The sequence below is a fragment of the Dinoponera quadriceps genome, unplaced genomic scaffold (assembly GCF_001313825.1).
Source record: "Dinoponera quadriceps isolate SergipeBrazil2010 unplaced genomic scaffold, ASM131382v1 scaffold125, whole genome shotgun sequence".
NCBI classification, from domain to species: Eukaryota; Metazoa; Arthropoda; class Insecta; order Hymenoptera; family Formicidae; genus Dinoponera; species Dinoponera quadriceps.
Genome location: NW_014554244.1, coordinates 57,914 through 82,960, shown reverse-complemented (window position 1 = coordinate 82,960; position 25,047 = coordinate 57,914). Strand labels below are relative to the sequence as shown.

At 37.2% G+C, this 25,047-nt stretch overlaps 1 protein-coding gene across 1 annotated transcript in view; it reads left to right on the top strand.

Moving 5' to 3' along the window:
• The first annotated feature begins 13,005 nt into the window (after positions 1-13,005).
• LOC106749496 (tubby-related protein 4-like) overlaps positions 13,006-25,047 on the top strand; it is a 15,930-nt gene continuing 3,888 nt past the window's right edge. Inside the window, exon 1 of the mRNA XM_014629036.1 lies at positions 13,006-13,320. Coding sequence (XP_014484522.1) covers positions 13,225-13,320 — 96 coding nt within the window. The 5' untranslated portion in view covers positions 13,006-13,224. The remainder of the gene's footprint in view (positions 13,321-25,047) is intronic.

Sequence of the window (25,047 nt, the reverse complement as noted above, 5' to 3'; positions counted from 1 at the left end):
TCGCGAACCGTCAACACGAAGCCGCGAAACATAAATACCGCGCCCGCTCGCCGCTAACACCGCGAGCTCCACGGACCAAGCGTCGCGTCTGCTCCCAATAGATTCCGGGAAGATAACACCGACTAAGCCGACGTCATATTGTAAACACGGGATTCCGTCGCCAGTATTGTCACCGGAATAATAGCTGGTTTGAAACACCGAAATTAAAGCACGGCCCATCGATAAGATTATCGTGTAGCAAACGACGTAGGATAATTTAATAAACCAATTATTATTTCTACACGCATTCGAGCATTCGTTCACCCGCTCACTCACTCACTCGCTCACTCATCCACTCACACTCGCATTACAAAGACCCCTGGACATCCGGCGAGCTACGCCAGGGCTACCGAAACTGAAACACGGTCGACCAGAGAAACCAGCACGACCACTCCGTCGGCCGGGACGGGACGAACGTCCACCGAACGACGGAGACCGGGTCACAGCCTGACATGAATTTTTCAATTCACTGTAAACAACACTAACCTCGCTCAAATGACAATGTGTTCTTATGTTCAACAATGTCAAGTTTCCAATGACAACGTCAGATGGCGCCTAGCAACACTTACTGCTACCAAGGCCAGAAATATAAATAGTTACCTGCGTAAAACAGTTACTGCGGACTGCTACTAACGTCAATTAATCCGCTTAAGTCAAGAATTTGAACAGAAATGCGCATTTATTGGCAAAGAAGAACGTCCTGTAAAATTGTTGCGTGCCAACGTCAGGCCACAGATTGCTTCCGAGACAAAAGACGCCATAATAAATCTTGGCTGGGACGTCTTGCAACACCCGACGTATTCACAACACATTGCTTCATTCGATTTTCTCTAGTTCGGTTCGGTCGATGTAACACGCCTTGTTTGATACTCACTTTCAATCAGTGGATGAGATTCGAAAACAGCTTGACCATTTTATCGTGTCCATAGGCACAGCATTTTTCCGAGACGAAATTCATTAGTTGCTTTAAAGATGGCTTAAAGTTAAAGAAAGCAACGCCGAATACTTTGATTGAAAACTTGTTTAAATTTCTTTCAAAATAAATCTCGAATTTAGCTAAAAAATTTGGATTATTCAGTTGTACACGTAATATCGGGTGCGTTAACTATATCCGGACAAATTCCAATTTGAATTTCCCGTCAGATTTTACTTCAGCGGTAAGTTGGTATTTGTGTCCGAGTAAGCTAAAACAATGTTCTGAGCGGACATAACTTCAAAATGGCTGAGCAGCCAAGATCAAGCATGAAATATTATCGAAGCCGTCTTCGCGCCGGCCGAAATAATTGAGTTCTTCAAATATCCAAGTTTCTTCAAATATCCAAGATCGACAGTTTACGAAGTTTCCGCCAAATATGAAGCTTCGGAGAAGTCCGAAGAAGGTTCTGCAAACCCGTCGAGGAAGAGTCATTCAAGGGAGAGGTCGGCAAGGATCCCGGAAATTGTCCATAACATCCATGAGCTGATCGCGAAAGACCCAGGGCAGTCTTTCAAGGAATTGGCGAGAATTTTGGCTATGAGTGAGGCTACTATGCGCCGAATAGCCAAAGAGGATTTACGCTAAAAGCCATACTTTATAAAAGAACGACAGAGGCTATTTGAGGCTGCTAGAATGAAGAGTATTGCTCGCTGCAAGTTGCTTGTGTGTTTCTTAAAAAACGAGATGCGTCAGATTTATTCCTGACGAGAAAATTTTTACCGTCGGTGCAAACGTGAATCGCAGGAACGACCGTTGGCCTATCTATAATCCCGATGATGTCCCCGTTGTAGCTAGGACGAAGTTTCCATCCAGTGTTCATGTCCTAAGAGTTGTCTCCAGCGAGAGTGACATCATGCCGCCGCATTTTTTTAATAAAGGAGAAACTATCAATAAAGAAATATATTTATGCTTTCTGATAAAAGTAATCATGCCATGGAAGGACACTGTGGCCTCTGGGACGTTGTACATTTTCCAATAGGATGGGGCACATGTGTCATTTGGTCCAAATGAATCGCTTCAGGCCCACGATCGAGGCAATAATTCCAGACGATTGTAACATTGAGTAATTTTTGTCTTTAACTGTTCCACAAATAATAGGAAAACCATGTAGGAAAATCATGAAATAAGGTTCTTATGTAATTTTGTACGTTTGACCATAAACTTTTTTTAAATACATTCTTTATTTTGTCCGAATTTAGCTGACGCACTCCGTATATTACCAAATGCTTTGCTGAGTTAATCAAAGCCGAGTTAAACGAATTTCATGAGGATTCCGCTTCTGCATTGAAATCCTATATTAATGGATAAACGAATATATACGTGACCGAACCTGCACTTAAAACAAAGCGCGCTACGGACGTTTAGTTGAAGTCACTAAGTCGGATATTGTGAAAAAACCCACAATGTGGTTGCCCCCATGTGGAAAATCGCCAAGTGAAGATGCGTGAGATTTTTAAGACTGTAGCTAGCTCGACCAAAGGAATGTACAATTCCTGCATGAAAAATTGTACATGAAAAAGCTATGTACACGATGGATGTCGTGATTGTTAACTCTTGATAAGAAATGCATGCAAAAGGACGTTTCAACGTAGTATTTGACGTTGTTTAAACGCAATCTGCGAGATTTTTGAGGTCGATTTGTCACTATGGACGATACTTGAATTTACCACTTCACTCTTGAGTCGAAGCTGTAGACAATGCCTGGTGAAAGTGTGCCGAAGAAGGCGAAGACTGTTTTGTCGGCTGGAGAAGTGATGGTTACTATTTTTTTGGGATTCTCAAGAAAATATCTTAGTTTACTACTTGCAAAAAGGTAAGACAATAACAGGAGAATACTAGACAACATTATTGGATCGTTTGAAAGAAAAGCCGAAAAATAAACAGCCAAGATTTGCTCGCAAAAATGTGCTCTACCTCCAAAACAACGCGCTGTCTCACAAATCGACCGTTGTAATGGCAAAATTACATGAATTTGGTTTCAAATTGACCTCAGCCACCCCGTTCTCCGGATGTGACACTATGCGATTTCTTCCTGTTCCTAAATTTGAAAATCTGGCTTGGTGGAAAGAAATTCTCGTCGAATGAGGAAGTTATCGTTGCCATTAATAGGTATTTTGCAGCAATGAGTATTTTTAAACAGTTTTTCCAACGGCATTAAAAAATTGGAAACTCGCTGGACAAAGTGTATTACCCCCTATGTTGGGTAGTAAAGACGATTTTTTTCAAAAAATGTTTTACTTACTTTGTTTACTAAATTTATCAAACAACCATTATATATTCATTATATTCACATTTATATCGCATTTACATTTACATAAGATGTACAGGGTGTCCAAAACATTTCTGCCAATTGCTGTGTGAAGGTAGAATGGGTTAATCAGAATAGAAATATCCTCCATTATTTCGCAAACAACCACGCAAAATTTCGAGTTACTAATTATTAAAAATGGCGCTGTATAGAGGTTTCTTTAATTAATAACTCAAAAATTTGCGGATTGTTTGCAAAATGATAGAAGACTTTTGGTTCAAAGTACACTAGTATACAAGTATACTACATGGGCTGAAAAGTCTCGGGATTTTTAATGAAAACAAGCGTTTTTTGGGCAAAGTTATATTTATTCCTCAACATAGTTGCCTTTGAGTGCGATACACTTGGTATAGCGATTTTCCAACATTTCGATGTCCTTTCTGTAGTACCAAATGTCCAAGACTTCGAAATACGCCTCGGTTTCCGCGATGACTTCCTCATTCGATGTGAATCTCTTTCTCTAGAGCCACCGCTTGAGGTTTGGGAACAGATAATAGTCGCTGGGGGCCAAATCTGGAGAATACGGCGGGTGAGCAACCAATTCGTATCGTAATTGGTCCAATTTGGCCATCGCTTTCAAGGACGTGTGTGACGGTGCGTTATCGTGATGGTACAGAACTGTTTTCTTCGCCATATGGGGCCGTTTTTTCTTTATTTCGTGGTTCAGTTTGTCCAATAACGCTGCATAATACTCTCCTGTAACTGTTCTTCTCTTCTGCAGGTAATCGATGAAGATTATGCCATGCGCATCCCAAAAAACGGAGGCCAAAACTGTCCCGGCCGAACGTTAGTCTTTTGGCCGCTTTGGCTGGCTTTCGTGGCTTTTCAGCCATTCTGCAGACTGCCTATTGAACTCAGGCGTACGGTAATGGATCCACGTTTCATCCATCGTCACAAAACGTCGAAAAAAGTCCGCTCGATTACGCTGCAACAACGCTAAACCGGCCGTTGAATTATCAACGCGCTGCTGTTTTTGGTCGACGGTTAGCAAGCACGGCACCTATCGCGCAGATAGCTTTTTCATATCCAAAACATCGTGCAAAATGTATCCCACCCGTTCTTTTGAGATACCAACGGCCTCAGCTAACTCGCGCAACTTCACTTTACGATCACTCAAAACGAATAGATGCACTTGTTTAACGATTTCCGCATTCGTAGCCTCTTTTGGTCTTCCAGAGCGAGGTGCCTCTTCGGTGCTTGTACGACGCATTTTAAATTCACTAAACCATCTATAAACTGTTGTTCTGGAAGAAGCAGATGTGGGATAACATTTCTTCAACCATTTCATTGAATGTTCAGGAGTTTTTCCCATTAAAAAACAATGTTTGATCAATATGCGATATTCTTGTTTTTCCATTTTTTTAACGAAGGCAAAGGTAGCGACACTTAAACGACTGTAGTTTGTAAACGAATGAACGAAATGTCATGAAACTTCACACATAAACTAGTGACAGATGAACCTCTCGAAATAAATCATGTTTATTTTCTACTGGCGCCACTTACTGAAAAATCCTGGGACTTTTCAGCCCATGTAGTATAATAGCTATTGCATCCAACAATATAGGACAATATATTGAACCTTGAGCTTTGAACATATCGCTAAGTATAACAGCTATTATATACTTACTGATTAGTTCATTTTGAACAAAAATGTTCTTTAAGTAACTCCCAAATTTTTTAATTATTAAATAAAAAATCCGCTATATGTCGCATTTTTAATAATTAATATTTCGAAATTTTACGTGGTTATTTGCAAAATTGTAGAGGACCTTTTTACTTACAAGTAGACCACAAGAATTGGAACATTTTATTTGGTTGTTTGCAAAATGTTAGAGGACTTTTCTGCTCACACGGAGATCTCATGAATGGGAACGTGCAAAATCAAGCTTGAATAGTTTGCAGGACGGGAAGCCCCATGTACAAATGTATATTAAAATTTTAGCTGTAGATAGCTAGCCATTCAAAAGTAATTAATTAAAAAAATTTCAGCGTTGTGCTTATGCCAGTGTAATGCGATTGGCTTTGGCTGTCTGCAAAATAGTTTTGCGTTTGATCCTTAAAATTGCCGTCTTTTTTTCAGATTTTTTTTTCATTAAAGTAAAAGTTTTCAAATGTTTTAAAAACGATGTAGCATTAGAAAAATTTATAAATTTTGTTATAGTCAAAATTTAATGACTCTTTATACAGTGAAAGTGAGAGTTTCACGGAAAAGAATTTTCTATTTTGCTTTCATTTGATTTGTATTGTATTTAAAATATATTAGGCGTGTTCAATAGGTAGAAGGCAATAAATTCACACAAAAACATAAGAAAATTATAAGATATAAGAAAAAAATAAAAATTATATTTGTCACGTCCTGGGAACATCGGGAAGTACGGATTCCTTTTTTTTTATATATGATTGGGAAACAGACGGACGTCGAGCAAGCGCTATCGTAAAGGGGATAAGATTACGATGGCTCGCCATTAAACGCGTCATGTGTTTATCTGTCATCACTTCGGCTTTCACATAAGGCGCATAGTTTCGTTACATCCTGGGTACTCCAGGAGTAGAAAATTCCTTTTTTATGATCAAGAAACATGCGGATTTGGGTAAGCGCTATCATAAAAAGGATGTGATTATACGCCACCAAATGCGTCATGAGTTTCTCAACGCGTCCGTGATCTTATCCGTTTTCTAATCTTCTATATCCGTTTCCCGTTTTCCATGAAAACTCCTCTCATTGGCGATTGTCATCCACCATCCCCAAAAATCTTCCCTATATAAGTCACTCTCCTGCCACGAGCACTCACACCTTTTTCCTCTACATTTTATCATTTCGATTTCGGTTGCATCTTTACATTACGCCTACCACTTCGGCTTCTGTTTTCGGGATCTCTCTTCAGTGCCACCTGTTTGTAAAACTCGCTGTGTATAACTCGGGATTTCTCTAAAGATATACATTTCGATATTCCGGTAATTAGTCCGAGTATCAGAATCGCGTAATACATCGAGTTAACTGTCTTAAGTACAACTACCACCCAGACGACCCGAGTAACGAGACGTCAGCTAGGCTCCGAGATCCAAAAATATTAACACATCACGCATCAACGATTAAGTACTCGTCCCTATTAGCTTCGATTTCTCCATTTATTAATACCCCGTCGTATCATAGTGAATACCCTACGTGGAGAGGATAGGCTCGAAGCCCTCGCATTAGCACACAAAGATCTTCTCGAGGCTAGCGACGACATGATAGCAGCCCAACTTAGGGCCTTTCTGAGCTCCTGTTTTCAGACGGGAATACCTCGTCACCATTTGACCGTTCCCTTCTCACCCCTTCCTATTCGCCCGACCCCGACTATCAACCACCAAGCCCCTCTGGCGAGTTACCACCTTCTCCAGATTATTTTCTTCCACCGTCCCACTGGGCTCCACCTCCAGCTTCCACACCGTGTTACCTCAATCCACCTTTGCATTCCCATCTGACCCACGAACCCCAGACCCATCTCCATCCCCATCCGATTCTACTATTTCCCTTTCTGAACCACCTACCCATAACTCCTTACCCTCCCCTTAAGACACTCCCGCTACACACTTGTCGACACACAAAATTAATTTTGTAATACTTCACAGTGCATCATCTCATTTTGTAATTTCACCTTTTATCAAATATTGTAAATTCGGCCTTTTGTTAATAAATGTTAGGGTTGTTAGCTTCATTTTTCATTCTATTTTCCTACCACCACGCACTCACCGCTCTTTCCTCAATTATTCCGCTCGTGGTTCCATCCCAAGTAAAGGGTTTCAGTATCCTGACTTAAAATAGGACCACTAGCGTCAGAATAAAGTGACCCTTCTGATCTCTAACCTGTACCGGCGTCATTCAAATACGTTCGGGACTCGCCTTTGTGAGTGCGGTTGTTGCGTTCTCTTCCAGGAAGTAACATATAGTTATTTATTTTATATTGGGCCTATGCATAATTCCGTGGCGAAAATTGAGTAAATTTCAAACGCAAAATATTGAGCAAAAAAGCGATTTTAATCAATTAAATATACTACATGGGCTGAAAAGTCCCGGAATTTTTCAGTAGGTGGCGCCACTAGAAAATAAACATGATTTATTTCGAGAGGTTCATCTGTCACTAGTTTATGCGTGAAGTTTCATGACATTTCGTTCATTCGTTTACAAACTACAGTCGTTTAAGTGTCGCTACCTTTGCCTTCGTTAAAAAAATGGAAAAACAAGAATATCGCATATTGATCAAACATTGTTTTTTAATGGGAAAAACTCCTGAACATTCAATGAAATGGTTGAAGAAATGTTATCCCACATCTGCTTCTTCCAGAACAACAGTTTATAGATGGTTTAGTGAATTTAAAATGCGTCGTACAAGCACCGAAGAGGCACCTCGCTCTGGAAGACCAAAAGAGGCTACGAATGCGGAAATCGTTAAACAAGTGCATCTATTCGTTTTGAGTGATCGTAAAGTGAAGTTGCGCGAGTTAGCTGAGGCCGTTGGTATCTCAAAAGAACGGGTGGGATACATTTTGCACGATGTTTTGGATATGAAAAAGCTATCTGCGCGATGGGTGCCGTGCTTGCTAACCGTCGACCAAAAACAGCAGCGCGTTGATAATTCAACGGCCGGTTTAGCGTTGTTGCAGCGTAATCGAGCGGACTTTTTTCGACGTTTTGTGACGATGGATGAAACGTGGATCCATTACCGTACGCCTGAGTCCAATAGGCAGTCTGCAGAATGGCTGAAAAGCCACGAAAGCCAGCCAAAGCGGCCAAAAGACCAACGCTCGGCCGGGAAAGTTTTGGCCTCCGTTTTTTGGGATGCGCATGGCATAATCTTCATCGATTACCTGCAGAAGAGAAGAACAGTTACAGGAGAGTATTATGCAGCGTTATTGGACAAACTGAACCACGAAATAAAGAAAAAACGGCCCCATATGGCGAAGAAAACAGTTCTGTACCATCACGATAACGCACCGTCACACACGTCCTTGAAAGCGATGGCCAAATTGGACCAATTACGATACGAATTGGTTGCTCACCCGCCGTATTCTCCAGATTTGGCCCCCAGCGACTATTATCTGTTCCCAAACCTCAAACGGTGGCTCTAGGGAAAGAGATTCACATCGAATGAGGAAGTCATCGCGGAAACCGAGGCGTATTTCGAAGGCTTTGACATTTTGTACTACAGAAAGGGCATCGAAATGTTGGAAAATCGCTATACCAAGTGTATCGCACTCAAAGGCAACTATGTTGAGGAATAAATATAACTTTGCCCAAAAAACACTTGTTTTCATTAAAAATCACGAGACTTTTCAGCCTATGTAGTATTCCATTTTGTTCAATGACTTTCTGCCATCTCTCCACGAACTTTATTATCTCTCTTTCATAGAAGTCCTGAGATTTTTGGGCCATGAAGTCATCCAAGTGGTATAAGGACATCCAGGGAACAGAAAGTTGTGTTATTCAAAATATTCTGTAGCACCCGAAACAAGTGATAGTCTGAAGGTGCAAGGTCTTGACTATATGGTGGATGCATCAGAACATCCCACCCAATCCGCATTAACTTTTGCCTTTCTCATCAAAGAAACATGTGGTCAAGCGTTGTCCTGGTGGAACAAAACGCATTTTCTATTTGCTAATTTGGGCCGTTTCTGATCAGTTTCTCACTTTAATTTGGCCAGTTGTGAGCAGTACTAGATCGAATCAATTGTTTTGTTGGGTGACAACAGCTTATAATAAACAATTCCTTTCCAATTCCACCAGATACTGAGTATGACCTTCTTCGGGTGTAATCCAGCTTGTGCGACCGTCTGAGCAGCCTCCTCGCGTTTAAACCGTGATCTTTTTCGAATGACATTGTAAACAATCCACTTTCATTGCCAGTGATCATCCGCTTTAATAATGTTTTATTCTGATGGCGTTTGAGCAGCGAATTGAAAGCTGAATTTCGGTCTATTATATTCTTTTCGCTCAGTTCACGCAGCACCAAAACATAAAGAATGTTTACCATACCAAGCTTCCGTAAATATCTCGAAACACTTGATTGGCCAATGTTGAGGTTATATTCGATCTCTGTAGTCATCAAATGCCGATCGGAGTCGATTAAGGCCTTAATATGATCGATATCACTGGTGACTGGCTTATCAGAGCAAGGAGTACCTTGTAGATCAATATCTCCGCAACAAAATTTCGCAAGTCATTTCCGACACATACTTTCGCTTACGGCATTCTCTCCATATACGGCGTATATCTTTTTGTGAGTTTGCGACGCGTTTTTGCCATTTATGAAATAAGAAGCAAAATGCACTAAAAATACGCGTTTTTCCTTTCCATGATCAAAATATATTTAAACTTCTTGTATGTTACGGATCGCGATGAATACTTTCTTAAAATGTCGACAATTTCAGCTTTCACTTAATGTGAGATACTTCATATGTTTGATACATTTGCGAACGGAAAAACAACTGCGGACTCCATGTATCGGAATTTCGTTACGAAATTATGCATAGACTCAATATTTCTTATATTTGTTATTGACTTTTTTTGTTGTATTAATATTGTTTTTGTCTCCTAATTTTCTTATGTCTTTATGTGTACAAGGTGTGCCGTTAAAATCTGGACATGAAAATGTTTTATCGGAAAAGTTGTTTATTATTGTCAATATTAAAGATGCAAGGAAATGCTTTATTATTCAACGTAGGGGATTCTTCCTAAGCATGTTTAACCTCTTACGCATCAAGTAAAATTTTACTTTTTGTGCCTCAAGCAGAGAAATAAAAATAGTTCGATTGCGATGACGCTCTGACTCAAAAGTTTTTTGGTCGCCGATTATAAATTTTTAGTTTTCATATTTGTTATCAGCAACCTCAAGAACTCTCGAGTATTGAGTTTCATCGAAATTTGGTCATTTTTTTCATTTTTTTATATTATATTGAATCTGCTATTTTGAATTTCTGAATTTTGAGTTCAGATTCGTGATCAGCGAATTGAAAAACCTCAAGATATCATTGCTAGTCAATATTGTGTGATCCCAAACATATATTTCAACCTGCCTGCCATATGGCCAGCTTACCGTGTTGGGTCAAGTAAATATTGCCGTATGGATGGATTTACCGTATAAGGGGTTAAATGAAAATGCGAGAGGATATAGAAGTATATAGAAAAATGCGATGAAATGAGTGAATAATACAAGAGAAAAAAGAATGAGAATTATACACTACTACTATTCTACTTCTTGCATCTACATCACGCGCGTACAGATACATAAACCCGATTCGACCATTATATTTTCTTATTAAGTTTCCAATCTTAGTTTTGTTGATATACCGTTATTTCTCAAGTCCATAGTATGGGTCCAGAGTACTCTTTAATCCATAGTATGGGATACAGACATTTCTTACGTATGAATTGTATAACTTTTATATTGAATCTTTTCATGACTTGACAGCTATACGAATTTAACAAATGCAGCACTAAGCACACGTTTGAATTTTTTTCCATTCTTAGTCTTCTGTTTCTTAGTCTTTCATTCTGCATTTTGTAAATATGTATACTTTATACGTGTAGAAAGGTTTTCAATATTGTAAAGTTATTTTGGAGAATAGTAGGATCTGTAATGTCGGTAATTGATCATTTCAGTGTCCCTTTAAATTTATGTTTAGAATGTTTTTCATTAAATCTTGATTAAGCGATGGATAATAATAAGAAATGTCAACGTCAATTTCTAGTACTATAGCTTGTTGTTTAATAATAATTAAAAGTGTTTAATAATTAATAATTTATATTTATGTTAGCAAGATAGAGCAGTAACATTTGAAAGAGACTGACAGTAATTTTAAATTGTTGATTAGCTCAATCGGAGTTTGATAATAAATTCATAATAAAAAATAGTCTTTGGTAATACAATCAGAATTTTATTGATAATTTATTTGCATTTTAGTCTAAATAAATAGACAAAAGTTTATAAAAAAATATGTTTTTGAAAATTAGCTACATGAAGAAAAGAGATTAGCTGCAGTAGTTAAATTAATTATAAAATATGGACATCTAAAATTTTCGCAACATAAGCAACTTTAATTATTGCAGTTGCAAATTCTTTTGCTGAAGTTGCAAATTCTTTGGTTGCAAAAACAAACGCGCTATCGTAAATGTCATGTATAATAATACGTTTGTAGAAGCAGTCAAAGTGTTTACTATTGCAGCAAAAGAATTTGTTATTGCAGCAATTAAAATTGCTTACGCTGCTACAGTTTAAGATGTTTATATATTACAACTAATTTAACTTAGCACAGTTAATCTTTTTTCCGTGTATATAAACAAATTGATTACATTTATTACATTTTAAATCTATTACATTTTGATTACGTAAATTGCGTAAATTAATATATATTTTAATCCTAAAAATAATATTATATTTTAATCCTAAAAAGACAAATTGACTAACACATATTGTCACAATCAGAATGTCATCCACTGATATATACTTTATATATATTATCTTACAAATCGGACGTATGGAGAGTAAAAGACTGTTGTATCAATTAATAAAATATTTAAATTTTGCATCGGTATCAATATGAAATCACGGTATCATATTACGGTATCAGTATGAAAAATAATCACATGAAAATACACCATATAATAAGGTTTCAAGAATACTTCTATGCGTCTAAATATCAACTTCAAAATTATCCGTATTGTAATATTAAGAGACAGTTTATAAAATATTCTATATAGTACACAAAATTCTATTCAATTTAAAAGGAGCTACTATATAAGAGCAAAAGCTGATTCTAAGTAGAGCAGAAAAACTAATTTGTAATAATTATTAAAAAATATCGAGATAAATGCATATCATAAGAAAAGAGGTGCCATTCTTATACGACACACAGGGTAGCTCAGGTTCCACGTTGCGGCGCAGTGCAGCTCGAAAAAGTTCGCAGCGAATTTAGTGTAGCCGGGAAGCGTGAAGCGGTCGCGGAGCACACGGAACACTGCTGACTCCCAATCAATACGCGCGAATGCGACCGACGGAAACGAGAGCGCCGGCAGAGGCTCGCGCGCGCTCCCGCACGAGTGGCCGAGCTTTCAGTCGGACGCACGTTCGCGTTGGAAGCTTGCGTCGGTTCCGCGGATGCGAAGCTCACATCCACCCGCACGTAAGCATGCACCCCAGCCCGACGACCCGGCGCGGCGCGGCGCGGCGTGACGCGGTGTAGTGTGACGCGGCACGGGGATCGCCTGAAAGGTGGAGTAGCGTCTAGGGTAGCAAAATGGCGGTCATGATAAGAAATGAATGATAAGAGTGGTGAACAGCGATTTCGAGAGAAACGCGTGGCTCGGTGCTCGTTGATGGTGCGTGACTCAAAATCGCGACTCTTTCACAATCACAACAGGGACGTGCTATCTGGTATCGCCGTATACCTGGACGGAAGAGAAATTGCGCGACGAGAACGCTTCGCACCGCATAAGGCTCCTCCAAGGAGGATCGCGTTGATTTCAAAGCGCGAGGATTAAAGCCTTTGCACGTAAGAAATTTTTAGTCATAACCGTAAATTCGTAAAAAAAATTGTTAATCACGGTTTATTATTCTCCTTGTGGTCAAAGAATAATTGATTGCGATTGGTCAATTTTCATACAGACTTACAATTACGACTAAAAATTTATTACGTGCAAAGATCTTTATATCGTGGCACGCTAGTCGCGTGCGTTCATACTCATGTGTGAATGATTCGATTATCGATCACGGATCTGCTGATGAAACGGAACGTGCACGGCACGAAAATGTTTGCGAGAAAAGTAAAGTGGAGTCCGGCCGCGAGTGGAGTGAAGATTGCGGAAAACGATGCTGATTTGACGGATTGATAGATCTACCGAGAATCTAATCGCATCACAAACATGCATCTACATTTTGAGAAAAACAACAACGCCAAGTGTGACTGCAACATCTTGTCGCTTAGCTGGATGGGTAAAGTGCCGGACGAGTCGCCGGAGGTAAGTTATTTGCAACGTAGAAAGAAATGCTGAAGGGATTCTTGATAAATGTTTACCAGGTTATAATAAGAGGGAATAACTAATTGAATAACGAGTTTTTCAAATTTTTCAAGTTTTTTTGTAATATTTTATTAAATGAAAAAATTTGAACACTGGAAATAAACCCAAAGAAAACATTACTCTATTCCGGAAGCCAAATACAGCATTTTTTGAAAATATATTACTAAATATATTAGAATTGATATATCATAATTTTTTGTTTTTATAATATTTTTGTAATTGATCATTGATATGATATGCTTTCGATACCGTTATTTTCTTCTTCCCATTTGCTTCTATTTTCATCCACTAATTAATATATATATGTAAAATATTAAAGGTACTTCTGTGCGCAAGTGTACATACACACATACGCATATACATACACATGGGCACACAGAGTCAGATCGTTGTAAAAAAGAGTTCACTTTTAGTTTAGCGTTTTCTGAGCGAGACAAATTCCATTCAAAATAGATTTAGTGTTCTACATTCAATCGAGTGAATGCAAGAAGTTAAAAATAGATTTTAATGCATCATTTCATATTCCGCAAGTTATGGAATTAAACGAATTAGCCAACAATCGTTCATAATTCTAATTGACATACTAGCATTCATAACACTAATTAACACATTAGCTATTAGTGATAAAATATAATAATGACGGTGTTGCATAAAGCATAATAAATTTTTAAATATCTTATTAAATAAATTTATTTTTAATTCTTGATATTATTCTTGATATATTCATATACTAAGCAGGTATTTTAAAAGCAAATATTTAATTTGGATGTATCGGTTTTAGTTTTTTTCAAGCGAATTTTGGACTATTTTGCGATTGTTTACAGTTATTTTAGTAGAATACTAATTGACCTTTTAATGACACCAGAAACTTCATTTTGAGGAAAAATAATTACATTCATCCAAATATTGGAAGTAATTAAAAAATAACTGCGAACAAAATATTTGATTTTGCGCTTAAACATGTTTCATAATACATTTTGCGTCAACTGAAAAATAGATGGAAACAAGTAGAATATTGAAGAGTAAGTTGTACTCGTTAATAAGAATAGCCGTGGATACGGTAAAACGAATAAGCATGAATAAAAAAGTAGTTACTGCACTTTGACATATATACCTTGCTATCATCGCTTCGTGATACGGACGGTGATGGATCTTCCTTTCGGACAAAAGTAAACGAACTCGCACGAACTAATAACGAGTACGTTAGAAATCGATTTGCTCTAGTTTTTTCAGATAAAGTAATTAAACAGTCTGGTTCGTTTGGTTGGTTAGTTGGCAGTATCAATTATAATAAAAAATAATGTCGAAATGTGCGTTCGAAGACAATGTAACTGACAACGATAGTCATAGCTTTACGTATTTTTCCGATTAAACGGAGAGAATATCATAGTTCTTTTTTATATTAAATTCTATTGTATTTAATTGAGTTTTCTAGTAGTCCAAGAATAGATCCATACGGGAATTTACATTGCAGGACTGCAACACTGCAAATTATAATCTAATATTGTAGAAACATTACCGAGATATGCAATTAGCATATTTCGCCGAAATGTACCAGAACGTTGCTGAAATATTATAAAAATAATTAACAATCTACACTCTATATATAGCATAGAAAGTAGAAACAAACAGTATTTCTGTGACGTTGCAATCTTGAATGTTAAAGTCAAAATATTTTTCTAACGTTAAATCAATGTTAAATATTTACATTGATTGTTTATATTGCTACGATACTGCTGAAACAATATTGTAGAAGACATTAAATGGTTAAGAGAAAAAGATTTTTAATGAATTGTTTAATTTTAAATTAATTTATTAATTGATTAATATAAATTTTGAATATTTCTCAAAAAATGCTCGTACACTGAGGAAAATATGTCTTCAAATTTAATAAATTTTATTACATCTAAACAAATTTCATCATTGGCATGTTCTAAAAAAAATAATGTTTCAATTAATAAATATGATTATTAGACTTTTCAACGAATATGAATCTTTATCTTAAATAAAAAATTTGTCTGAAACGAAAGATAATTTTCTTATGAAGATATTATTTGTTACATTTTACATATTTATTATAACCAAATAATATTTTATTTGTTTAAAAGATATTATTTCAATAGCGTTCTTTTTGTTAAATAACAAAGTTTTCTTAAATGAGACAATAACATTTTTATTCAAATAAATAATATTTCGTATATGTTATTTCTATGAAACATATTTTAGTCAAATACATAGAAATATTTAAAAAATATCTAAAAAAAACCTTTTTCTCTGTGTATATGAAATATCTCAGAATAACCATTTGCAAAGTGCTACATTCTTGGTAACAAGCTATTTTGTGTTTATTGAAATTCCGTTCAAATGGTAATTTTTGAGAGCTATTCAAATGAGAGCTATTCAAAATTGTCGAATTAGCGTATTAGATTGCGCGTGATGAGTGGAAACACGCCTTGCAAAATCATGAAATATCACCTAAGCGGTGCAGACTATTTTCTTTTGTTTCGATAAAAATTTTATTATAGAACTAAGCATAATATTTGAATTAACACTATTTTGAATACAATTTAGTTGTATAAATAATTTACCATTGAAAAAACTCTGCTAATATAAAATTTATTTCAACGTAAAGCTCACGTCTCAGCTTTGTTCCAATTGAAGAGGGTCTAAGTAGACCGAAACGTTTGGTTGACTGATAAATCATTATGGTAATTGAAACTTTAGATGCAATGTAAATTTGATTTGAATTATGTAAAAAAAAATATTAATAAATGATTGTACTATAATTTTTGTGCTTTGGCTTTTTACGGTCCTTCATGTTGAAATAAGTTTAATATTCCATTGGTCTTTTCACATACCACAAATATTTTTAAAACATTGGAACAACGTTTCGTATAAAAATTATTTGTTTGTTGTTAAGGATATAAATTAATTTTTAATCGTTCGTCCGTACTCGTTTTTGTAATATATATAAGTGGGCTGTTGACATTTTTTGTACGTTGTCTTTCGATAAACTAATTTGCTACTTCCATGAGTAACGCAAAAATGAGCAATAGAATATTCGAAAAAATGAATATTTAAAATTTCGGTTGCTTAGGATCGTTAATGTAAATCAGTTATTCGGTTAAGTACAATTTCCTTTGACGATTTGGCACAGTTTCCTGGTAAAGGGGGATCGCGAATCCGTAGGAATTTTATAGATTCGCGACGGGTTAATAAATGAATTGCGGGACAGTATCAAAACAACTTGACAAAAAATCGAGCCAGTTCAATGTAAGAGGCGTGCACTTTGCTTGCAAGAGACAGGACGTAATAAGGGTGGCGCGTTTCGTAAGAGATTTAGCAGGTTTTCGTGTAATCGCGACCTGACTTGCTGGCGAGAATGAAGGTTGTGTTTGGTGTTTTGATCTTTTCACGGGTTAACTAACGAATGGTCAAATTTCTCGCGACTTTGTTACACGTCATAATGCTATCGAGAAGCATAACTGATACCGCGAGGTATGCATCCTCCATGAGCAGATGTAATCACAAAATTCTTCCTCACAAGCGAGGCATAATAATGTTTGACGAATCCCTGAAGAGCAAAAACGTTTCGAGTCTTGTATGTAAATTTGAAGTTACGTCCCTTTTACGATCGTTCGTCTGCGATATATCATTAGTGCGAATTTGATACAAATGCAATAAGGAAAAGCAAGAGCTACGTTTCGATCGATTCGGAGATTCTTCCGCGGCAGTAGGTCCAGTAGGTACTGCACACGTAACCGAGATTAATTTGATTGCCGAAGTTGAACATACGACGCGATCGATCAGGATTAATTACGGCTGCCGTATTTCTTGATCGATGCGCGCCTTTCTCACTTTGCGTCTAATTCACTGCTAGCGCAATGTGCGAACGGCGATTCGACGGAAGCCGATCATCACGCAATAGATATAAACGTAATAAAAACTATCTACAAGTGGGGCGGTCCAATTACTGGAAAAATAATTGACTTACGGTACAGAGCGGCGAATTCGATTGAGTCATTTGAGTTCGCCGTCCCGAAGAAATTTAATTAGTATACTGTTTTATTATTTTCCGTTGTTAACTACCTTCGATCACTCCGTTGTCTCCACAAAAACAGCGATCCACTCGAAAAAAAACCTCCTGAAAAGCGTTTACGCATAACGGGAATCTAGAAGAGAATCGTTTAAAAACCAACAAACAGAATGTATATTTTAGATGTCTCCACCCTACAGCTAAATGGTGGAGTCATTAGAAAGGATAAACGTGCCAGCCGGCGGCTATTTTCAACATGAACCGTAATCAAATAGGATTTTCTTACTATCTTATTATTCAGTCGGTAAAATTCCATAGATGATATCGCGTTTCTCGCTACAACAGCGCAGGTTCAACTCCGATCAAGATACGCGGCACATAAGAAAAAGTAAGATAATACGAAAAAAGAAGAGAAAAAAATTAGGATGCCGATTGTGTCGCGCACACAGGAGGCAATGCATCGTTACTTGTTTCCATTATATTCCCGGTGCTGTGAATCATGTTTGAATTGATACCGTCATTATTGAGAGCCGTTACGTTACTACTACGGCCATTGTTTGCCGGTAAATTGTATCGAAGCGCTTCGAGAAAGTGTACACTGTTTCTCCGGTAATGGCCGCGCGTATTGCTACTCGCAACAAAAAAAATTTCGTTCGCCGTTCGTTCGTTCATTCGCTCCACGAGGCGTGTCTTCGTGCAGCATCGATCTTCACTCAAGCCCTTTCTATTTTCCATGGATTGCTCTCAACATGTTTTCAAAGAGTGAATTACAATTGATTTCACTTTTTATCTCCGTACCAGCTGCTTCCTATTTCATATTATATTCGAGATGACTCGCAGAAAAAATCGTCATAGTTATCGTGAAAATCGTGAAGGGCGAAACGTTTTTTGTTAGTCAGCGCAAACATGAAAAAGAATAAACCTTTCACGAGGAGCGGCAAATATCGTTGGTTGCGCAGGTGCAACGATCCGAACGCTTGCAAAAAAGTTATTTAGCACTATCAGTTAAATTTCGGTAATCGATTCGAATTTATGTGGAAAGTTCATTGTTTAACGCAATGAATAATTGTTCAAATAGATCTTAATTTGATGTCAAAATGAATACATTAAGCTGGAATCGATTTTTTCATCGATTCGATCGTTTGATGATTACAGTTTCGAGATTTTATCGATATCCGTAATTTGTTTGTAAATATTTTGATGCTGTAAGAAATTTTTGACTATTTCCTCTACAAATTTAAATATGTATAGGCTCTCGTGATATACAATTAAGGAAAATATGAAATTAGGTCACTAAGAGCGACGCAGGTTGTTGGTACGAGAATTATTATTATATGGAAGGATAAATATGTTTGACAGTGTCAAACGCACGCGCCGACTATTTTGTCAGTCTTTTCCAACGTACGCGAAGAATCTTCATTCCAAGTCAAACCGACCCTATATTCCATTAGTAACAGTTATTTAATAACATCCATGCCGAAACTAATAATTAAAGTAAACATTTAATTTTTTATTTTTTTTAATTAAGAATATTGCAAAAAATAACACCTCCGTCAAGAGTCGAACCTGGAGATCTTCTCATTTGTCGGGCGGAATGCCTGTACAATTCGGCCACCGAGGCTTTCACATTACTCATCGCTATATTAAGGCTTTAAGATGTTAGATAAAAAGTAAATAAACGCTGGGGAGGTTGAGACTTAAAGAAAGAGCTTGCTGAGACCATCTAGAATACACAAAGAAAAAAATTGTAACTTGATATTCTTCTATAATTTCAATCTTCACTGACGGCCGATTACCCATTTATCTCTTAACCGTGGTTGCTGCTGTTGAACTTCAATAATCGGACGGTTAGCATTGATTCCAATGGTTCTGATGATATCCTTGTGGCTTATATTTATGTAATGTATCTTTATAGTTGTATAATATATCTTTATAGCTCACAAAACATTATAATGACATATTTATTGGTAGACATTAAAAGCATCTCAACAACAGAGATGAAATAATATATATTGCTATATGAAAGACATTATGATTGCTTTTGGATTTTTAACTAAACATTATGATAGTTAATTCAAACAACAAATTAGTTTAAAACCATTTCCTAGAAATTAAAGTTAAACAAACAGTATTAAATGTAAAAAATCTTTTTTCTCTTAAATTGAATTTGAATCAATGTCAAACTAGTCGAAAATGAAATGTTCAAGGAAGTTTCCAGTGAGTTGCGAGGAAACCAATTATGCCCAATTGAAGAGTTCAGGTCGATCTGAAAGATTGCTTTCTGCACCTTTGCTTGTTGCTACGCAGTGCGTTTATCAACTAAAAATTTCTCGCAAATTTTCTGCGCTCTATCTTGATATATAATTGTTTACTTTATAAACGCTTCTCCGAGGCAAAATTTTAGTTTTAGCACCATTAGGATAAACGTTATATAAGTCACAAGGATATCGTTATAGTTGTTAGACTCCCTACTTGCCACTCAATCATCGAGGTTAAACAGCATCGAGTGCGAGTCGGTGTTAGATAGATAACTGGGAAATAATTTTTTTCTCTGTGTATGTACAAGGTCTGTTCAAAAAGTATCGCGAATTTTGTGTTTTTTCAAAAATTATTTATTTATTCATGAATATCTATTTTGTCTCCTTCAAAGTAATCCCCATCAGATATTATACACTTGTGCCAACGTTTTTTCCAATCCTCGAAGCACTTCAAAAAATCATTTTTTGTGATCTTGTTCAGCTCCTCCTTCGATGCCGTCTTTATCTCCTCAATCGTAGCGTAGCGTCGTCCTTTCATGTGCCTCTTCAGTTTCGGGAACAAGAAAAAGTCACAGGGGGCCAGGTCTAGGTAATACGGTGGCTGCGGCATCATTAGTGTGTTGTTTTTAGCCAAAAATTCGCGCACAAGCAACGATGTGTGAGCAGAGGCGTTGGTACGAATTTCGCGGCGACCCGTCTCATGCCCAAATCATTAGTAAAAATCGAATGGCACGAGCCAATCGATATGTTTAGGTCCTCAGCAACTTCTCTAACGGTGATTCGACGATTGGCCAATACTATTTTCTTCACTTCATCAATGTTTTCGTCTGTTGTTGACGTGCTCGGGCGTCCGGCACGCTCTTCGTCGTTCACATCTTCTTGGCCCTCTGAGAACATTTTGTACCACCGATAAACGTTGCTTTGCTCCAAGGTAGCTTCACCATATGCCACATTCAACATTCGGAATGCGTCCGCGCACTTAATTTTGTTAGATTTTTTGATCCATTTTTTGAAACAGGCAAAAATCGAAGACGAACCAAAACAAGTCTAAGCAAAACAGCTGTCAAAGATAAACTGAATATTCAAAATGGCCGAACTTGTCGACATAAGTAAGGGACATGAGTATCAACATAACGACATGAAAAAATCGAAAATCGAATATACGTAACCCGCGGAAATTCAAAATTCACAATACTTTTTGAACAGACCTCGTATACTGATCGCTTGTAGAAAGTTTTGCAAACATTTATACCCGCTTTTTCTTAATATTTCAAATAGGCCATGTTCAGTTTCCAACAAGCTACGCGATCGTTTATGTTAGGTTTAGAATACTTCTCCACGCAATTTACTAGATACTTTAACGTATGCTTGTCGAAAATTCACTGAAAATTTCATTTTTGATTGTTAAATTTATATTGAATTGGTAAACTTGGTAAAACAATGATATAAGCCGTATATTTAAAAAAATTATTTCTTTTATCATTTTACATTGATAATATAAAAATATGACTTATTATCGTAAATTTAATATATCGAGAAGTCATCGAAATATGAAAAATTATCGATATATTACAGCGACTGATCGCGTGTCGATAAGAGACTTAATTGTATCGACATCGATTTGATACAGTTTTGATCAGTTATTCCTCGCTAGATATTGCTAAAAGATGTTATCGCTAAAATGCATTCTCTACGAGGTAAACATTTATCAGCCAAAATTAAAAGTAGAGATTAGCGCTTGAGCAACTGAGAAAGTAGTGGTCATTCCTATGTAATAAATGTATTATAACAGAAATATATATTGAGTTTAAAAATGGTTTAAATAATTTTTTTCTAATGTAGCTTAACACATTGACAGCCGGCCCCGCGAAAACGCGGGTTTCTGAGTCTGTCGCTTGAGCGCCAGCCCCGCGAAAGCGCCGATTTCTGAGTCTGTCGCTTGAGTAGCTGCGACAGTAAAAAGAAGTGAGAGTAACTTTATGTGTGCTGAATGCTTAGTACCTTTACATCTTGGACAATGTTTCGAGAAATACCACACTTGCCTTAAATATTAAAACTTTTGTTTTCTATTTACGTTATATATATGTAATAATCCACCATGAAATGAGAAACTGTATTTTTTTTATAATTATAAATTAAAAATTTCAATTTTGTTTATATTTTTAATTACCGTTAAATTGTATGTGACGAATATGCAAATAAAATGTATTATTTTACGAAAATATATAATGTTTTAAATATATTTTTTGGCTATTCAGTGATCAGAAACAAGCGAATAAGGCCGGCGCTCAGGCTTTAAATGTCTCTTAGGTCGCCGGCTGTCAATGTGTTAAAACGCAAACAATGGTCCAATGATACAAAACTCTTTTTAAAAATAAAAATTTTCTTATTGGACCATTGGCTGTATTTTAAAATGCATCAAGAGAAAAGTACTCACAATTACAACAACACGATGGATTCAATTAAACGCCACTTTTTGTTTTTGGCGGTAAATATTTTTTGGGACAGCTTAAATTTAAACAGCTGATAAATTAAACTCCGTTTGCAACAATATTAACTGTTTCTATATCAAGGAAACATATTAACTGCTACATACAGTCTGTTCCACATGAGCGTATGGTTCCGCATTTCATTAATAGATGACGCACAGATGTTAAGTTTGATTTTTTCGATTCTCTGAACAGTTCAGAAAAATACTTTAAGATTATATAGGTAGTGTGACTTGTTTTGTCTGTAACAGAGTAAAATAAACACAATGAGTACTGTGTAAGTAAGTCGTTTTGAAGTAGTGTTTCTGTTCACACATCCAAAAGGATAGAAAATGTCGTATGCAGATGCCAGCCGCTGCATGAAAAAGTAAGAGGTGTTTGTTAGGGAGTGGGTGAAACGTTATAACAAAAAAAAAGTGTTAGCGACCTATTGGAACATCCGACGCTCAACGACGAGAAAAAACGACAACACCTTTACCAAAATATTTGAGAAGAATTATAGGCGTTTGTTACGGCGAGCGAAGAAGCTTTTATTGAGAAAGGCTGTAGAAGTGAGCTTTAATACTATTAGACGACGATTATTTGATTTCGAATACGGCTGCCGGTCCAAAAAGTTAAAATTTTTTGAGCAAAAAACACTTTAAAAAACGGTTAGAATGGGCAAAGGCTAATATTGACCGTGATTTTGCCACTGTAATCTTCACTGATGCATCATTTTTTTGGGCTTGGAATCCCAGAAGGAATGCGTGGTCGACTTGTCACGATCCTGTTCAACGTACAGTAAAACATCCATTGAAAGTACACGCGTGGAGATGCTTCTGTAAACAGGAATTTAATGCTTCATATCTCTTCACGGACAATCTGAATGTACAAAAAATGAAAATGATTTATCATAAGCGTTTATTGAAGTCTGCTCAAAGATGCTTAAACTCAGATAATAGTTCACGGGTGCTTCAAGAGGACAACGACCCAAAACACCGAAATCGTGCATGTGCGGAGCGGAAACGTGAAAATGGCATTACTACAATGGATGGCCTTCTCATTCGCCTGATTCCAATCTCATCGGAAACATTTAGACAGTCATGAAGATCAAACTCTGGGAAAAAAAGGTTTTTCATTTAAAGAAGCTCGTTCGTCACATACGGGAAATCTCTTCCTGAGACAATGGCTGAAAATCTCGTGGAAAACATGCTCCGACGCTGCCAAGCCATACTCGATAACAAAGGAAATTGGACAATTTTCTAAATAAACGTATTTCATTTATTGAATTTATTAATATATTTAAATCAAATTTTTAACAATTTTGTGTTTTTTTTTAGGAGTAGCAGCCCGTACGTTCTTAGAATAGACTGTATTAACGACTACATTTTAAATCCTGCTAATCCTTTTTCTATGTGGACTCTCTAAATATTAACATCAATGACAAAGATATATTAACGAAATATAAATTTCCTGTAGTAATTGGAAGAGGTTGCAATTTTAGGATTTTAATCGCGCAAAGTCAATATCTGTATCTCTCAACGCTTCTTCTTATGTAATATCCTAAATTTTTTCTTTTATATTTAGGTCCGAAGGCGAATCGCGGTTGCAGACAAACCATCGAATTACGAGGGTGGATCAAATATAAACGAGCATTTTGCAAAAAACCATATATCTTTCAAAATCAATTCTAATTTACATTTTTCTTATTTTCCTACATAGTCTTTCATCTTATCTATACACTTCTTTCAACGGTCTGGTAATTTTTCGATCCCGGTATCATAAAAAGTTCGCGGATGTGTATTAAACCAATTGTACACGAACTGCTGCACCTCCTCGTTCGTTATGAAGCGCTGTCCACCAATGGCTTCCTTGAGTGGCCCAAACATATGGAAGTGGCATGGTGACAGGTCTGGACTGTAGGGTGGATGTTCTAGGACAGCCCAGTGCATATCGGCCAATTTTTGTTGTGTCTCTGCTGCGGTGTGGGGTCTGGCGTTGTCATGGAGAAGCAACACACTTCTGATCGGAATACCGCGCCTTTTTGACCGATGGGCAGCTCGAATTTGGCTAAGAAGATCACAATAATAGGCAGCATTAATGGTTCGACGTTCTTGAAGAAAATCGACCAGCAGAAATCATTTACAATCCCAAAAAACTATGGCCAAGACCTTCCCTGCAGACAACCTCGCTTTCACCGGTGCACCCTCACCAGTCTTCCTCCACACCATACTGGCCCTCTTTGATTCAGGGGTGTAATGATGGACCCAAGTCTCATCGTACGTGACGATTTTTTACAAAAAAATTGTCACCTTCCCTCTCATATCTCGTTAGGAGCCTCCGAGAAATTTCAAACCGCACAGCTTTCAGCTCTGCATTCAGCAACTTTGGAACCCAATGAGCCGACACTTTTCGAAATCTCAATTCATTGCGAATGATTGATAGCATACTTCCATAGCTGATCTGAAGTTCCTAAGAGATTGCAAGAACAGTTAAGTGCCGATCGCCTTCGTTGAGTTCTCGATCAGTCTCGGTGCTCTGCGCTGTGATGCTCTTGCGTGAACGGCGCGGATGGGCAATGTTTTCAGCATGCTCCCGTTCTTTCTTAAATTTGTTACACCACTGCTTCACCTGAGCCCATGAAAGGGTTCTTTCCCCGAACTGGGGGAGTAAACGGCGCTGAAGTTCAGCAGCATTTACATTTTTGTTGACGAGAAACTTAATAATAACTAGTTGTGCAACTGCGGGGTATATCTCTTTCCCGCTCATCGTGATTGCTGCTAAGAATAAGAAGCACGTGGAGCGTCAACGTTATTACTGCTTTCCACATGACCCCCCCCCCCCCCCCCCTGTCCAAAACGTTGCAGACCCCTTACCCCCCCGCCGGGGGCGCAATTTAAAAAGG